The sequence below is a fragment of the Nansenia antarctica genome (genome assembly GCF_963989245.1).
Source record: "Nansenia antarctica genome assembly, chromosome: 6".
NCBI lineage: Eukaryota > Metazoa > Chordata > Actinopteri > Argentiniformes > Microstomatidae > Nansenia > Nansenia antarctica.
The window spans coordinates 6,727,439-6,745,572 of NC_137676.1; the positions used below are offsets into that span (position 1 = coordinate 6,727,439).

The following is an 18,134-nucleotide window of genomic DNA, read 5'->3' on the forward strand; positions in this document are numbered from 1 at the left end:
CTTCCTCTAGGGCTGTACAAGCAGAGACTGCTTTTTAATGTTAATCTGAGGTGGCAGGGGTTTCCACTGTCTCGGTTGAGCAGGCTTGGGGGCGGTGGAGTGTGTCAGTGTGTGAAGGCTGATTCTATTCTTGCTGTGGTATTGTTAAGACTATAGTGCCAGGTCAGAGGTTCAATGAACAGTTCCTAATGGGGGATTTCATTGGTTTTCCACCCCCCGTACAACTAACTCACTACATATCCTCCTGGCCCAAATGCCCAACCCCAGTGCCCGGTGAAAACCCATCACAACGATAACCTTTATAAAAAAAAGAACTCACTTTTTTTCTTCTTTTTTTTGGTTTACTGGATTCATTTCAAAAGAACTAATATCAAAGGAGACATTTCTAGAGAGCTAGTGGGGGGGGGGGGCGGCCCTCTCACCTGGTGGATGTCCAGGTCGTCCACCCTGACCACCACACAGCTGGAGCGGAGCCTCTTCAGGGGCGTTCCTGGCGGGGGGGCGGCCACTGAGCTGCGCCTGGAGGCCTGCTCCCTGTCAGGGGGGCTCGTCTTGGGGGTGGGCTGGCCGTCTGCTGGACGTCAAGAGGAGAGAGGGAGATCCAACCATTTACATTCACATTTTGGAATTGGAATAGTAGACGCCTTTATCCAAAGTATCAAATACAGTTGTCTAAGTAAGTGAATCATCTATCCTTCAGTCATTGTAAAAATAAATAAATAAAGAAATAACCTATGCTATGGGGGCCATTAGCAGTTACAATACTAGAAGAACTTTTTTGTTGTTGTTTTTTTAATAGTAGAGAACCTGTACAGGGGTGTAGTGGGGATGAGGAGGTCTTTAGGAGGGACAGTTAAGATGTAGCCTGAAGAGATGGGTCTTCAATCTACGGCGGGAACATGTCAGTCCCACTCGTTGACGAGAGCTTGTTCGAACAATTTAACACTCCACTCACACCATGTGGCCTGATACTGCCACCTAACATTCGTAATATTGACACTCTCTGCACTTTCAAATCCAGTCTTAAAACACACCTTTTCACAAGGGCTTATTTGGTTTGATCTCCTGTATTTTGTTTGTTGTTATATCGGACTTTGCTGTTTTTATCTCACTTTGTTTTGTTGATTTTATAATGTTTTGATATGTGATCTTAACTATGTAAGGTGTCCTTGAGAGCCTTGAAAGGCGCCCATAAATAAAATGTATTATTATTATTATACTGCTAACTGATCAAAACCTGCGGTGCAGCAGCTCTACTACAAGATGTTTGGTAATATTCTCTCCTCCCTGCACGTCTATAGCTGGGTTTCCGTTAACCGGCAATTGCCGGTCTTTGTCCGGTAAAATTTGGTGAAGTCCGACAAATTGAAAAGTCGTCGGACATATTGTCCGGTGAAAATAATTCCCTTTGAATACAATTCGCTAAAGCTGGCTGGGTGCGTTCGTAAACACGCTCTGGAAATCCGATCAGCACTCGCGGAACGCCTCTCGTCCAATCGAACGACTCGGTCGCTCTGTGACATCGAAGCCAGCGTGCGCTCCGGCGCTCTCAGAGCGTGTTTACGAACGCACCCCTAGAAGTTTCCAGCCAGCTAGCTGAAGCTGCTACACACACCAGAGCCATGGCGACCGAACGGCAAGTTAAACAACATACTATAAAAGTGACATTGTTTTACTCATTACTCATACGTTTGTTGTCATTCGGCGGTGCTAATAGTCGCTTTCTTTTTTTATTTATTTAATTTATTTTATTTTAGCAGTTTCCCCGAAAGTTAAGTGTTTGTTTTTATATCACTATTTGCACTTCTGGTTAGATGCTAAACTGCATTTTGTTGTCTGGTACTTGTACTCTGCAATGACAATAAAGTTGAATCTCACCTAATCTAATCTAATCTAATCTAAAATAATCTAACATAATCCCATCACTATTACTCCCTATTTTCATCAGTGTTTCAATCCTTGAATCTGTGATGGAAATCAAGCAAAGCCACTTCAAGTCTCCCCACCACTGACAGCGCTGGGTGTGCCTTTCCTTACACTCTCGGTTATTCCCTGTGGATTTAAAAAAACGGTGTTTTGGTTTCTATAATGTGGTCTATTCTCAGTGTTGACGAGCAACTCAGGGGGCTTTGAGATGGCTAACAGCTAATTAAAGGAGTAATTCCACTCAAAAGGGTAGAAGTAAGCTGACTGTCTGTCTGTCTGTCTGTCTGTCTATCTGTCTGCCTGTCTGTCTGTCTGTCTGTCTGTCTGTCTGTCTGTCTGTCTCTCTGTCAGTGTGCTGGACTACCTATGACTTCCATGGTACCTGGGAACGCGTTGTCGGAGAGAAACGCCCTCTGTACAAAGGACCTACTGACCAAAATCCCTGTTCCCCGTAGCCTACATGCTTGCACTGTTACTGTTCAATAAAATGTTATACATCTAGACATTGTGGTATTTCTTTATATACGTATCCCAGACTGCCTATCAATTGTTTCTCAATAAACAGTTATGTTCTTCCCATTGTCATACTCCCGAGCTAAACGAAATGCCTTCCCAACCAGCGAGAAATGACGTTGTTTTATTGATTTAAAAAAAAAAAAAGGGTAAAACTGTAAAGAGAAAATAGAAAACTCACATTAATCCCAAACAATTTAACAAACTTCAGTTAACGTAATGTGGAGTCCGTTCATTGATCGATGCTGTCTGTTCAGTTCCCAGTGAGGCGCCCGTTCAGCGCTGGACCCGTTCAGCGCTGGATTTGACGCATGGCATAGCGCGCATGCGTCAAATCATGTTATATTATTATATATTATATAGCTCGCATCTAATCGTATCGGATGAGAAATAGACATTAAATGGCATATATAGGCCGCTACACAACAGTAATCACCGCGACAAACATTAGATTTGGAGGAAAAAAATATATGATTTTGGAAAAAAAAAAAAAAATTATATTTTAATATGATGACCGGAATATATCACGTTTGTCCGGTAAATCGAATTCTTCCCGGACACGATGTCCGACGGCAAATTTTTCTAACGGAAACCCTGGTCTATAGGTAATATTGGTATGTCCGCCCCCCCCACGGCGTGGTTGGCAGCGGGGCTGGAGCCTCACCCTGGGCCCTCCTGGCGGGGGAGTCCTTGGCTGGGTTGGGGGTCTCTGAGTGGGGCCCGGGTAGGCCTGAGGCTTCCATGCTCTTCTGGAACTCCTGGAGCAGTTTGGCAGCCCACTGGGCCCGGGCCTCCATGGCCCCGCAGTGGCGCTCCCAGTGTCGACAGCCGTCCCCTAGGAGGTCAAAGGTCAAAGTCATAGACTAGGGTTGAGTGCATAACCATGGCGACAGTACCACTGAAGGTTTTGAATCTCTCAAACTTATGATAGCAGTAACAGTAACAATACCATCAGATAATGTTATCATACCATCAGAGGTCAGGTATCTCACCACCACATTAACATCCTTTTAGGTTTTTTTCTACCGGTCCAGACCTACATTTTCTAATGACTCAGTCATTATCTAATGACTCAGCCAGTCTTTAGAAGAGCACAGTCACCTCAGAATGCAGAAACTGTTCTGGACGGAACTCCCCCCAACTTGACCTCCATTAAAATGCGTATGACATAATCGTGTTCCATCCTAGCTTTTATCATGACGTTTTTTTTTTTTTGCCTGGCTTTTATCTAGTGTTTATCTCAACTTGCACTTTAATTTGTATGTCTTATCTCCTATTTCTTGCTTTATTCCTGGTTTTATTTTATTTATTTTTTTACTTACTCTTGTTTTTACGTTCAGCACTCGGAGTTGCATTCGATGTATGACTTGTGCTGTATAAATAAAGTTTGATTGATGAAGTGAAGTGCTCTAGAACAGATTCTAATGTTCTACATTCTACAGGCGACGAGTTCCGTTGAGAATAGCAGTGCGCATGCCTATTACCTTCCCAAGCTATTAACTTGCATGAGCTGACAAGTCTACCACCCTGGAGAATACTCTGAATGATTATCCTGAGGCCTTGGGTACTATTAGTCTGCCTTTGAATGGATGTTGAGGTTTCAGTGGGAGCAGTAAAAAGGATTGGAGGCGGACAGCGGTGAAAACATATGGGCCCTGTTTGAATACTTAAAAAAGAAATACAGCCTCGCCTGCTCCCTTCAAATAACCAGTGATCTAAGGTGATTGCATTGGCTACAGCAAGCTTTCCACATTGCATTACTTTTCCCCAATCACATCACGACAGATCAGTGGTTTTATCAAGCAAGATAGGAAGGGAAAAACACTTTTTAAGAGTATTTAAACAGGGCCATGGTCTTTCTAAGAGAAGCACACTCATCATACCCCTTTTCCACCAAGGCAGTTTGAGGGGCCGGTTCGGAGAAGGTGCCCTAATCTCGAACCAGTTCTTTCGCGTTTCGACGGCAAAAGAACCGGCTCTCGGACAGGACAACTGGTTCCAGAGTGGCACCGACACTTGGCTGGTCTAGAACAAAGAACCGCTTACGCATCGCTGGGAAAGCGGAGACGTATACAGTGATGTAACGACGTGGCTCTCTAGCCCCGTGGACAAGTAAACCGGTTCTTAGAATGTTCGCAAGTTGAACCAACTGTCGAACCGAGTATCAGGGCAGCATAGCAACAGAAGACTTACCAGGCCGGTGGATTGGGTAGTAGTCAAACCCCAGCTTGCGAAAGGTGAGCTGCATGGCACCCTGGGATCCCTGAGGCAGAGGTTCATCTGTGTGTGTGAGACATCAGGGGACAGGGGTCAAACACGTTTGTGGAACACCTCCGGGAACGAGAGCTTATTTCACCATCAAAAGGATGATCCGTAGGACGCCATTTATGTGCAATATAGTTTCAACCGTGGTACAGTACCAGGGGACACCCAGAAGCGGAGGTCCTCTGTGGCTCAGTTGGTACCGCATGGCGCTAACAACGCTTAGGTGGTGAGTTTGATTCCCACTCGGACCGTATATACTGACAAACGTATGCACTCACTGCTATGTAAGTCGCTTTGGATAAAAGCGTCAGCTTAATTGCATATATTATATATTACATTAATCAATCAATCACTTCCAACTCCAGAACCACTACCGTTTAGCGTTGAATTCTCCGTGCAAGTAAGTAAGTAAGTAAAACTTTATTTCTATTGCGCCCTTCACAGCACGAATGCACAGGGTGCTTTACATCATAAATAAGGTATAAAATGGGTGAAAAGAAAAGCGCAAACAAACATTATCAAAAGAGATTAAAAAACAAAAAGGGAGGAACACCACAAAGGGGCAACATAAACAGAACATTAACAGAACATAAACAGGAACATAAGGTGGCTATCAGTGACTACCGTGGCGTGGCAGGCACATGTTTGGGGTGTGGGTCTCACCGGGGTCCGCTGAGGAGCTGTCGTTGCAGATGTGCAGGTCCAGACGGGAGATGAAGGTGTGGTAGGAGGACTCTTTGACGTCGTGGAGGTCGAAATACTGGCCGAGGTTACTGGGCGCACCGCTGGGAGGGGAGGAGGACTCTGTCCACCACGTGTGGATGCCAGGAGACGGAGGTGCAGTCTGTTACACAGAGGAGGTATCGACAAGTCGTTCACACACAAATAATAACGATAATAGATTTAAAAATGGCGCTCAAGGACACTGTACAAAAGAGAGAAAAAAGAAAAATGAAAGAAAACAAAAAGACAGAACAAAAATACAAAAGAGAAAATCATCACGATAAAAAAAAAATGTTTTTAAATGGTAGAAGAGGTCAGGCAACTATGGGGAATAATGTTACTCAAGACCAAACACACAATCACGATACCAAGGTATATATTATGCTACAATGACCCACTTTAAAGATATATACTTTTAAGTTACATAGATTTCACAAAGAAACGGCATTATGCAAAGTAAAATGCAGAATCTAGTCGACACAAAATATTGTCTTCAGTGAGATCTGACAAAGTGCTGACACATGGCTGTTGTGGACACAGCTATGGGGGGAGCTAGGAGGTGGAGCTAGGAGGGGGAGCTATGGGGGGAGCTAGGAGGTGGAGCTAGGAGGGGGAGCTATGGGGGGAGCTAGGAGGTGGAGCTAGGAGGGGGAGCTATGGGGGGAGCTAGGAGGTGGAGCTAGGAGGGGGAGCTATGGGGGGAGCTAGGAGGTGGAGCTAGGAGGGGGAGCTATGGGGGGAGCTAGGAGGTGGAGCTAGGAGGGGGAGCTATGGGGGGAGCTAGGAGGTGGAGCTAGGAGGGGGAGCTATGGGGGGAGCTAGGAGGTGGAGCTAGGAGGGGGAGCTATGGGGGGAGCTAGGAGGTGGAGCTAGGAGGGCAAAACGTGGGTGGGGAGGTAACTGGAGAGAAGTCAATTAAAAGGAAAGGAAAAGTAAAAGGAAATTCAGCAACTTTTCCAGGACAACAGAAACTAGATTAAATTGCTTCCTTTATGGTTAAAAAACATCACGTTTGGGCCTGGAGCCCTCGACAGGGTTTTGGGGGGGGGGGGGGGGGGGTGTCTACCTGCAGAGACTCTGCGGCCATGTTCTTCCTCTGCTGGGCAGACTTCTCCATGGCCTCGCTTAAGGACTTGGCGTAGTGGATGACGGCCTTGAGCTGAGAGTCCGTCAGCACCCACAGCAGGTCGTCCAGGATGAAGAGCAGCTTGGAGGCCAGCACGTTGCAGTCCTTCACCTGGGCAAGGTCACAGGGACAGCAGCCATTTTGTCAGACTTACTCAGACCTCAAGAATCAGAATCAGAATTTTATGGCCAAGTATATTTGCACATACAAGAAATTGACTTGGTGAGGTTGGTGCATAGGACATAAAGATAAAACAACAATATAATAAAACAACAATATATAAGCAAAAATAGTTTAAAAATATGGCAAAAGGGGCAGTAGAACAATAATTATGTAGCCTGTACATAAGAGTGGTCTAAAGTACCGATGTTCCACACTATCAGTTCTGTAGATCCACCTATATGCCTCAATCTCCAAATGACAAAACACAAATTGACTTAAAAACTAGTTTGAAACACTTTTGGGGTCTGAAGAGACCTCGCAACAAATGGACCTATCGCTATGCCACGCCCCCTTTGAAAACTCGGACAAACAAACAACGCTTCACTGACAGTGACTGGCTGACTGACCGTTACTGAATGACATCCAATGACTTACAATGGCGGGAGTTGTCAAATTTCTGATTTCTGATTTACCACAGCAAGAGATAGACATGTTTTTTAAAGATATTTCCAAGAATATTTCGTCTAGAAGCTTTTCACCATCAGATATTAGCGAGTTGTTTGTCGTTGTGTGTTGACCTGTTGTGACTTTTGCTGTGATATGATTGGGCAATTTCTATTTTGGGGCGTGGCTTAGCGATAGGTCCATTGATGTTGGAGTGAAAGCCTTACCCTGCGTTTTAGGGCGATGCGGATGCGCCCCTGGTTGGTGATGAGGCGTAAGGGGGTGCTGCTCAGGTCCTGGTCCTCGCTCTCGATAGCATCTGCCTCGATACGCAGACTCTGCCAGTTAATCTCCTTAAACGTCAACACCTGGGGAGGGCAGGATAAACATAGAAATATAACTCAATTATAGGAGTAAACATACACACACACACACACACACACACACACACACACACACACACACACTCCCTGAGGAGCATCATGTCCTATTCCTAGCTATTGTCATTTAGAGGCTAACAGAGAGCAGGAGAAGGTCATCTCTGAGGCTAATACGCAACATGGATTTCCCCATAACTTGATTGCTGAACCTTCTGGACATCAAGACCAATAATTCTGGCTGAATTAAATAATTTACTGCCAGCCTGAAAAACACACTCCCACTGACTCTGCTGGCTGAGGGGGGGGGGGGGGGGGGGTAATGCAGTGTTTCCCTACCATTGAATAGACTGGACAGGCCTCGGTGTCTGTCTGGATAGTGGGGTTTCCCCCCCCCCTGCCTAAAACTTTTGGCTTACATAGAAGTCATTAAGAACATTATGGTAATAGCAACCACTGCTATATAGATCAGTCCCCTGGCCACCCTGGATGTGGATTATGGTGTGTGTGTGTGTGTGTGTGTGTGTGTGTGTGTGTGTGTGTGTGTGTATGTGTGTGTGTGTGTCAGGGTTTCCGTTAGAAAAAATTGCCGCCGGACATCGTGGCCGGGAAGATTTCGATTTACCGGACAAACGTGATATATTCCGGTCAATATTAAAATATAATAAAAAAAAAAAAAATCTAAATCATATTTTTTTTCCCTTCAAATCTAATATAGCTGTTTGTCGCGGTGATTACTGTTGTGTAGCGGCCTATATATGCCATTTAATGTCTATTTCTCATCCGATACGATTAGATGCGAGCTATAATAATATAACATGATTCGCATGCGCGCTATGCCATTATGTCCAGCGCTGAACGGGCGCCTCACTGGGAACTGAACAGACAGCATCGATCAATGAACGGACTCCACATTACGTTAACTGAAGTTTGTTAAATTGTTTGGGATTAATGTGAGTTTTCTATTTTCTCTTTCCAGTTTTACCCTTTTTTTTATCAATAAAACAACGTCATTTCTATAACCAGGGGGGTGTTCCATCGACGTCGCTGGAGGAGGGTCTGGGCTTATTTCGTTAAGTCTCGCGAGACTCTTAAAAAGATCCAGGCATACCTTGATAGATCTCGCGAGACTTGTCGGGGTGAGCCTGGATTTTCATTTGGCGACGTTGATGGAATACCCCCCAGGTCTCGCTGGTTGGGAAGGCATTTCGTTTAGCTGCCTGTCAAATCATACTGTAGCGAACGGAGACTGGTAGTGTAACTCGCCCCATGCGGGAATCGAACCCAGATCTCCCGCATAACCGACGGCCGCGCTAACCATTAGACAGCTGTTAACGGGGCCTCATACAGGATCGTTACAATACTTAGGGGATAGCCCTGTAAGCTCATACGGGTCTGTATGTCGTCCTGAAGACCGGCTGTTAGATCATATCGCTGAAGTTTGTCTCCATCTTAGTGTAAATGTTGTCCGTTTCGTTTGTTATCCTTGTTATTGTGCGATAAAGTTAAGGCGCTCCGCTTCGGTTTACATCTCGCTTTCTTGATTTCCCATCTATGGGTGCGTTCGTAAACACGCTCTGGAAATCCGATCAGCACTCGCGGAACGCCTCTCGTCCAATCGAACGACTCGGTCGCTCTGTGACATCGAAGCCAGCGTGCGCTCCGGCGCTCTCAGAGCGTGTTTACGAACGCACCCCTAGAAGTTTCTAGCCAGCTAGCTGAAGCTGCTACACACACCAGAGCCATGGCGACCGAACGGCGAGTTAAACAACATACTATAAAAGTGACATTGTTTTACTCATTACTCATACATTTGTTGTCATTCAGCGGTGCTAATAGTCGCATTCTTTTTAAATTTATTTTATTTATTTTATTTGAGCAGTTTCCCCGATATCTTCATAGAAGATAGCTTCGCTTTACTTATAGGCTGGCTGGAGGGGGCGGGTCCTTCTCTCTCAGGCGGTGTTGTGTGTGGGTGTGTGTGTGTTTGGTGCTCAGCTGAAGATGGTGGCCCGAAGCCAATTTGAATACAAAATGTGAACTTTGCGAATTGTGTTCAAATTGTGCTTAGAGGGAATTATTTTCACCGGACATTTTGTCCGACGAGTTTTCAATTTGTCGGACTTCAACTAATTTTACCGGACAAAGTCCGGGAATTACCGGTTAACGGAAACCCTGGTGTGTGTGTGTGTTTACTCCTATAATTAAATCTCCAAGGACCGTTCTGAGGGAAACAGTGCAGTAGTCAGGGTCGTAAACTGGCGATAGCCCAAAAAGGTGACACATTTATTTTTTTGTGCCTCAAAACGAAGAAAATGATCAACGCCCGCCGCGGCTAACCTCAGGGGAGGACATTCATGGGGATGGAGGTTTAGCAGACGCGAAGATGTGTAGCCCGAGCATCATGTGACTTGAATGAGACTTAGAACTACTGTATTTTACGTGGATGAGGTAAAAAGCCTGCAGGCTTTCGCAGAAAGGTGACAAGTTTGCGCTCCTCCAGAGTAGTAAAGCGTCAGGTAAATGATGTGTTATTGTTTATGATATTACCTCTCCTCTCTTGGGGTCGGTGATGCGGGTGTAGCGCAGGTCGCTCTGCTGCCACTTGGGGTTGAGGCTGTTGCCCTGGAGCTGCCAGAGCTCGAAGGAGGCGTGGAAGGCCCGGGACTGCACCTTGATGGTGATGGAGTTGATGATGACGGACATTCCCTCCACCACCTTCTCGGCGAAGCCGTACTCGCTGCACGACAAGGCCGGGAGGATACACAACGTGAATACGAGCAAAGGTGTAAGCCACTGAGGTACTGGGAAGGGGTGAAACAGGCGAGTATATTTTGCAGATAGAAATTCAATGTAAAGCAGATTTTTTTTTAATGATATAATCATGTCTGAGTTATGTCTGTTGTGCATAGTATATGCCTCGAAGAGCTCTTCATCCCCTCTACTGTAAAAAAATAATATATATATATATATATATATATATATATATATATATATATATAAAGTAATGTAATATTTCTCTCTCACCTCTGGCCTGCAGTGATGGCGATAGGGGAGGGGCCGTTTGGGGCACGTGGCTCCTCACATGTCCTCATCTCCACCTCCACCTTATCCAGGAACTGCAAACAAGAGAGAAGGGGGGAGTGGGTGGATAGCATGGGTCAGCAACACTACAGGAGAGGACAGAGAAATGGTGCTGACATTCCTGAGTGACGACCTTGAGTGAACCCGTGACTACAGTACACACCCTGATAACAGAGTAGTGAATAATCTACTGAATGAGAATCTATATATTTTTTTTATTTGGCCACGTATATTTGCACATCCAGGCAATTGACTTGGTGAGGTTGGTGCATAGGACATACAAATATAAGCATAAAAAAAAAATAAAAAAATAAAATAAGAACAATAAATTATGTAGGCTTTGGGAGGCTAAGAGGCAATGAGGATATGAAGTGGCTATGGATTGTTTCAACAGAGAGAGAGGGAAGGAGAGAGGGAGAGAGTGAGTGAGAGAAAGAGCGAGCGAGAGAGAGAGAGAGAGAGAGAGAGAGAGAGAGAGAGAGAGAGAGTGAAAGAGAGAGAAAGAGAGAGAGAGCGAGAGAGAGAGCGAGAGAGAGAGCGAGAGCGAGCGAGAGAGAGAGAGAGAGAGCGAAAGAGAGAGTGAAAGAGAGAGATATCATCAAGAGCTGGGGAACAATGGGCCGAGCTCCTACCAAGCAGATGGGGCTGGTCTTCAACTTTGTCCATTGTATCTGGAGGAGACAGAACAGCAGGGGACAGAACAGTCAGACAGACACAATCGCTCGTCTCAGCGTTCTCCCAGCCTGTTCATCACTCAGGATGCACAAGACACAGCATCTAGGCTACTTCCCCTGAGACAGAATCACTCCTGTGCCCTCTGAGAGGCAAACATCTCACTATGGTTTTGTTAATGCGAGATATCACCGCAGAGAAGTGAACTGGCACAGGAAGGGTGAGGGAGGCGTGTGTGTTTTAAGAGGCCTCTCATTACTTTTAACACTGACATTTACATTTGAAATTTTTGGCATTTAGCAGACACCTTTATCTAAAGAACAAACACATTTGACTTGAAAGGTGAATCATCTATCCTACCAGCCATAGCAGGAAAAAGTACTCTATGCTCAGGCAAGGGGCCATTGGCAGTCGGAGTGCTGTTTTTAACAGTGGAGAAACTGTACGGGGGGGGGGGGGGGGTAGAGGGGATGGTGAGGTTTCAGGAGGGATTGTTAACATGTAGCCTGAAGAGATACGTCTTCAGTCTACGGCGGAAGATAGGGAGTGATTCTGCAGTCCTGACAGCAGTGGGAAGGTCGTTCCACCAGCGGGGCGCCAGGACAGTAAGGAGTCGTGACCGAGTAGCGCCACTGCCACGGTCACAGGACTCAGGAGATGGAAGAGCTATGGGTTACAACTGGATCATCGAAGCCACTCTGATCCTCTCTCTCATCCCTCCCTCTCTCTCTTCTCTCTCTCATCCCTCTCTCTCTCATCCCTCTCTTTCTCTTTCTCTCTCTCTCTTCCCCTCTCTCTACCCCTCTCTTTACCCCTCTCTTTACCCCTCTCTCTACCCCTCTCTCTACCCCTCTCTCTACCCCTCGCTCTTCCCCTCTCTCTACCCCTCTCTCTTCCCCTCTCTCTCTCATCCCTCTCTTTCTCTTCCTCTCTCTCTCATCCCTCTTTCTCCAGGGTTCGACATTAAGGTTTTACTAAGCTTTTTCATAAGCGGATTGTGTTTGTGTTTGAGGGGGTGACCACTGCTTGCAGGTAGGAAGGAAGGGGCAGAGAACAGCCCCTTACTAGGCGAGCACCAGGGGTCTCGAATCTGATGCGAGCTGCTATCGGGAGCCAGTGAAGAATGCGAAGGAGAGGGGAGGTAACATGGGAGAATTTGGGGAGGTTGGAACACCTCAGGGGTCAGGGGTCAGACGATGGGCAGTGACCTGGGTAGGCGTTAGAACTAATATCTTAACTAACCTAGACTGGCTTCCAACAGGTGATCAGATAATATAAGACATGAATTGGGACATCTGGGCTCTACAGAACCTATCCAGCTACAGTCGTTCATCTATGATCTATATAGAATAGAATATATAGTTAGTAATATATGCCATTTAGGTGACGCTTTTATCCAAAGCGACTTACAACGCAGTGAGCGCATATATTTCTGCGGTATATCCGGTCCCAGCGGGAATCGCACCCACAACCTAAGCTAGCTGTTAGCGCCGTGCTCTACCCAACTGAGTCACAGAGGACCGTTTATCTGCCGTCACCGTCTCCCTCGTTGGTGTACCGAGGCCTGGTCTGGTCTGAGGAGCAGCCATGTCAGGACAGCCTCTGGCTCTTTGCATCCCTCTCCGCCACGCGCCTCTCTCTCTCTCTCTCTCTCCGCCTGTCTTATCTCCAGCGAGCAGCGGGTCGAGAGATTGCGCTCACGACACAGTACCCTCAGAGTTATCTGTCAGGGCTTATCTCCGAGACGCCACCACTGTTCATTTCCTCTGCGGTCGTCAGTGTGAAACCGCCATGACAGGATGCTACGGTATCAGCGACTCGGCCTGCATTTCAAGTGGCTGAACACGGAGGCCTGCATGTCTTTTTGGGTGGTGAGCGACGTACGGCATTGCGAGTGCAATATGAATTATTCTCCATCGTTTGCTTAGCGCTGTTAGTGCTTTAGTGTTGCGACTACTGAAGGCGGTTGTGGTTCTTTGTGGCTCAGTTGGGTAGAGCGTGGTGCTGACAAACGCTTAGGTTGTGGGTTCGATTCCGGCCGGGACTATATAAAAAAAAAAATTATATGCACTCACTGCAATGTAAGTTGCTTTGGATAAAAGCGTCAGCTGAATAGCATGTTAGTTAGAGGACACGGCTAGTAGACTCTGACTGTAAACCAACAACTGTTAGAGGCGCTAGTGGACCACCCGATGTTAGGCTTGACCAGATGATGTTTTTATTATGTTTTCAATACTCTTTTATTCATTTACTGTTATTCCTTGTATGTTTTTATTTCATTTTAATCCGTTACATGTTCTTTCTTTCTTGTGCACTGTATTATACAGCACTTTGCTGATGTCTTTTCGTTTCTGTTTTTAATCGGTTTTTCTTTTGAGCTGCATTCTTATGTATGAAAGGTGCTATATAAATGAAGCTTATTATTATCCTTATTATTATCCTTATTATTATCCTTATTATTATTGTTATTGTTATTATTAGATGTGAAAGACCAGGGGGGTATTCTATCAACATCGCTAAATGGAAATCGAGGTTTATTGATGATAAGTCTCACGAGATTTCTCACGAGGAGTTTCCTTTAGTTTAGAGTTTCCGACGTTGATGGAAGACCCTCCCAGAGGGGATGTCTCCATGTCTGTGTTACAGTACATGTGGGAATACGGTACATGTGGGGAAACTAGGGTTAGGGTTAGGTGCTACATCGACTTGGTACATGCTGGCATGTCTAACCCCAACCCTAACCCTAACCCTAACCGTAGCACCCTAGCACCTAACCCTAACCCTAGTTTTCCCACATGTACCATATTCCCACATGTACCGTAACATCTGTATCAGAGCTGGTGTCTCACCCGGATGGCGGCCTTGTTGCAGTACACCCGGGTCACAGCCAGCCACGTGGGCAGGTCCAGCATGTTCTGCAGAACCTCCTCGTCCAGCTCCAGGTTGGACAGCTGGCCCTCCCCCTTCAGGGTGCTCAGGTTGATCTTGTCCGGGGACAGGTTCTTGGTGAACCTAAACAAAAGGAAAACAAGATAGGAAAGAGAAAAGCCATTCAGGTTGTGTCCAGAGTTGCAGTTTAACAAGCTTTTAGTTTGGGGGTGAATGAATTTGCACATCCGGTAGAGGTTGTTCTACCTGACTGTACAACTCCTCCTCGGGCTGGCTCGATCAGGGTGATCAGAGGCAGGCTGGAGGATGTTAAATCCTACTGGATATGAGGTTTTCAGATGTCTATTATGTCTATCTTTATTTATTTTTTTGTATTCTATTTTTTATTTTAGTCTACTATTCAACTGTCACTTTATTTTGTTGTTGTTGCTGTTGTTGTTGTTGTTGCTGTTGTTGTTGTTGTTGTTGTTTGCCCTCGGGCATCAATAACGTACATCTATCTATCTATCTACTTATCTCCGTTTATCTGGTCTATGAAGCAGGCAACTGTCGTAACACCTCAGGTACTCAGGTTGAAATGAGATCTCTCTGTCCTCCGACGCAACTGAGATGGTCAGTGAAGTGCAGCAGGGAGAAGTGCGTAATTAAATGAGTCATCCTGATCCCCCCGCCAGTCCCTCTTGGCCAGACTCCCACGGCAGGACGTCCACCATCAGGCTTCACCTCGCTCTCCAGCGGTGGTAAGTGATACAACACTGAGCGGCTTGTCAGGGAGAGACCTCACACACACACACAACAGTGTCGCTGTGGACATTCTGGTGAGGGGGTGAGGATGAATGTAGCCTGAACAGATGATCATAGTGAAACAAACAGACTAGTTTGGACACACACACACGCGCAGACACACACACACACACACACACACACACACACACACACACACACACACAAGCGCAGACACACACACGCAGACACAGACACAGGCACTGACACAGGCACAGGCACAGGCACAGGCACAGGCCCAGGCCCAGGCACAGGCACACGCACACGCACACGCACACGCACACGCACACGCACACACACACACCATGACTGGAACATTTTGACCTTTACTTTACTCGTACAGGCACACTAGTCTAATCTGACATTTCCGACGACAACAAGGACTGGTGTTGGAGGCTTGGACGGGCCACACAGCTCGTTGCCAGTAGCCTACGCGAGGCTGAGAGGCTCCACTCAAGTGCCTGACTCACCCCGCAGTTGGCCTGCATACCGTGAAGCCACACACACTGTCACTCACCGTGCTTAATTGTTACTGTACTGCTCCACCGACCACTAAACCGTCTAGAAAAGCCATTTGTTAGGCCTCTATAATAATAATAATAATAATAATAATAATAAATTAGACTTATATAGCGCTTTTCTAGACACTCAAAGACGCTTTACAAACTAAAAATATCGAGTAGTGATAATAAAAAGAACAAAAAGTTAAATAGAAGAAAGTATAGGGGCCTAATTGAGGTAGTGTTGGGGACACATGGGAAGGGGGGGGGGGTTAACTGGTGAAGGCGAGCTTGATGAGGTGGGTTTTGAAGGCCTGTTTAAATGTTGGGAGGGTGTTGGCCTGTCTGATGTGGTGTGGTGTGGGGAGGGCGTTCCAGAGGGACGGGGGCTGCGGCTGAAAAGGCCCCATCACCCCCAGGCCCTATCACCCCAGGTCCGAAGCTTGGTCCTGGTGTCTGTGTCTGAAAAGCAGCCAGCCTTAGTTCACATCTAGGAACCCTATACGACCCCAACCAATGTCATTCTAATCCCATGACCCCCTTCTCCTGCGCTCCGTCTCTGTCGTCACAATGGCTGCCATTGATTAGGCTGCTCTAATGACGTTGGGCTGCATTTATATAGCCTAGCGCCTTATTCCAAAGCTCTTTACAATGGCCTCTCATTCACCCATTCTCACACACACATTCTTCACACCAATGGCGGCAAGCTACCAATGCGAGGCGCCGCCGGGGCCCGCTCGTTGGGAGCAATTTGGGGTTCAGTCAGTCAGTGTCTTGCCCAAGGACACGTCCTCGACATGTGGACACAGGAGGAGCTGGGGATCGAACCGTCCATCCTTGCGACCGTTCTTCTTCTTTCGTGTAACGTCAGAGGTCCAACTCGGTGTCGCGTAGCCATGCCCGCATCTCTGGTTCTAGGTCGAAGAGGCTGGCTTCTGAGGGTGGTCTATATAAGGGGCAGATGGTGATTATGTGGTCGGCGGTCTGCTCTGGGTCACCGCACTCGCATGCCGCACTGTCCGCCAGGCCCCACGCCTTCATTGATGTTTTAAAGCGACCGACACCAGTTCGTAGACGGTTCAGTGTGGTCCATTGCCGGCGTGGTAGGTCGTCTCCTCCAATGGCGCCATCTCCTGGGTCCCAGATGTAGCGGTGGATTCGGGAGGGCCCGGTTGACTCCCACTCCTGCTTCCAAGCTGCTGCCAGCCATGCATCTCTGGAGATGTTCTCAGAGGTGGAGTTGAGCATGGCTTGTGCTGCCTTGTTGTAAGGGTGGCGGGTCTTGAGTCGGCTTGGAGGTGCTGGTGTTATGGTGGTGTTGTGCAGGATGTGCCAATCATGCTTTTGTGCCTTCCTGGCCAGGGCGAGGGTGGCAGCCTCCCGTCGGAGGCCGGCCGGTGCTATTCCCGCGAGGACTGGCAAGAGGGACACAGGGGTAGGCTTCAAGCATCCAGTTATTATACCGTTAAACGCCCCGCTCTACCTCCTGAGCCACAGCCGCCCCACAGCCGCGCCTGCGTTCCAGCAGCTCTACTATATATGTTACGGTACATGTGGGAAAACTAGGGTTAGGATTAGGTGCTACGGTGCTAGGGTTAAGGTTAGGGCTAGGGATGGGATTAGGGTTAGGGTTAGACATGCCAGCATGTACCAAGTCGACGTAGCACCTAACCCTAACCCTAGTTTTCCTTGATTGATTGATTGAAAACCTTTATTGTCCCCAATGGGGAAATTTTGTTGTCAAACAGCTCAGTTAGGGCAGAAAACATTCAGTACAGAAAACAGAAAAACATTCAATAAAAAACATAAAACAGTGCAGGCTCAATAAGTAAAAAGTTCCAAAAGTTCCATCTCCAGGTCTCCCCCACCCTGCAGGGCCTGGTTGTAGAGTCGGAGTGCAGCTGGAATAAAGGACTGTCCAAATCTTTTTGTACTTTGACGGGGGAGAACAAATCTGTGGCTGAACTTGCTCCTCATCCCTGTCAGCTCGCAGTACATCGGGTGGGAGGGATTGGCCAGCATGGCCGCCAGTTTTTTCCCCATCCTCTGTTCTGCCACCACCTCTAGGCTGTCCAGCCCGGTCCCCACCACAGAGCTGGCCTTCTTCACCAGTTTGTTTAGCTTCGCAGCATCCCTGGCACAGATGTTTCCACCCCAGCAGGCCACGGCGAAGAACAGAACGCTGGCAACCACCGACTGGTAAAACATTTGCAGCAGCTTGTTGCAGACACCGAAAGACCTCAGCCTTCTCAGGAAAAACAGTCTGCTCTGCCCTTTCCTGAGAAGAGCCTCGGTGTTGTCAGTCCAGTCCAGTTTGTTATTAATTTGTACTCCCAGGTACCTGTAGGAGTCCACCCTCTCGACTTCCACCCCCTTGATGGTGATGGGGGCTGGGGTCCTTCTCTTCCTCCTAAAATCCACCACCAACTCCTTTGTTTTGCTGGTGTTAAGCAAAAGGTAGTTGGTGTCGCACCACTGCACGAAGCTCTCCACCAGGGCCCTGTACTCCTCATCCCTGTCGTCTGTGATGTAACCGACGATAGAGGAGTCATCCGAAAACTTCTGCAGGTGGCACTGGTCGGAGCTAAACTGGAAGTCGGAGGTATAGAGGGTGAAGAGAAAGGGTGACAGAACAGTTCCCTGGGGGGCACCGGTGTTGCACACCACCAC

The 18,134-nt window shown here is 47.2% G+C and overlaps 1 protein-coding gene across 1 annotated transcript in view; it reads right to left on the minus strand.

Annotated features, from left to right (window-relative positions):
- bltp3a (bridge-like lipid transfer protein family member 3A) overlaps positions 1-18,134 on the minus strand; it is a gene marked incomplete at both ends in the record, with an annotated part of 41,124 nt that overhangs the window by 16,949 nt on the left and 6,041 nt on the right. Inside the window, 10 exons of the mRNA XM_080533549.1 lie at positions 423-571; positions 3,104-3,274; positions 4,633-4,719; positions 5,368-5,548; positions 6,494-6,664; positions 7,387-7,527; positions 10,087-10,276; positions 10,564-10,655; positions 11,253-11,291; positions 14,142-14,304. Of these exons, the coding sequence (XP_080389675.1) occupies positions 423-571; positions 3,104-3,274; positions 4,633-4,719; positions 5,368-5,548; positions 6,494-6,664; positions 7,387-7,527; positions 10,087-10,276; positions 10,564-10,655; positions 11,253-11,291; positions 14,142-14,304 (1,384 nt within the window). The remainder of the gene's footprint in view (positions 1-422; positions 572-3,103; positions 3,275-4,632; positions 4,720-5,367; positions 5,549-6,493; positions 6,665-7,386; positions 7,528-10,086; positions 10,277-10,563; positions 10,656-11,252; positions 11,292-14,141; positions 14,305-18,134) is intronic.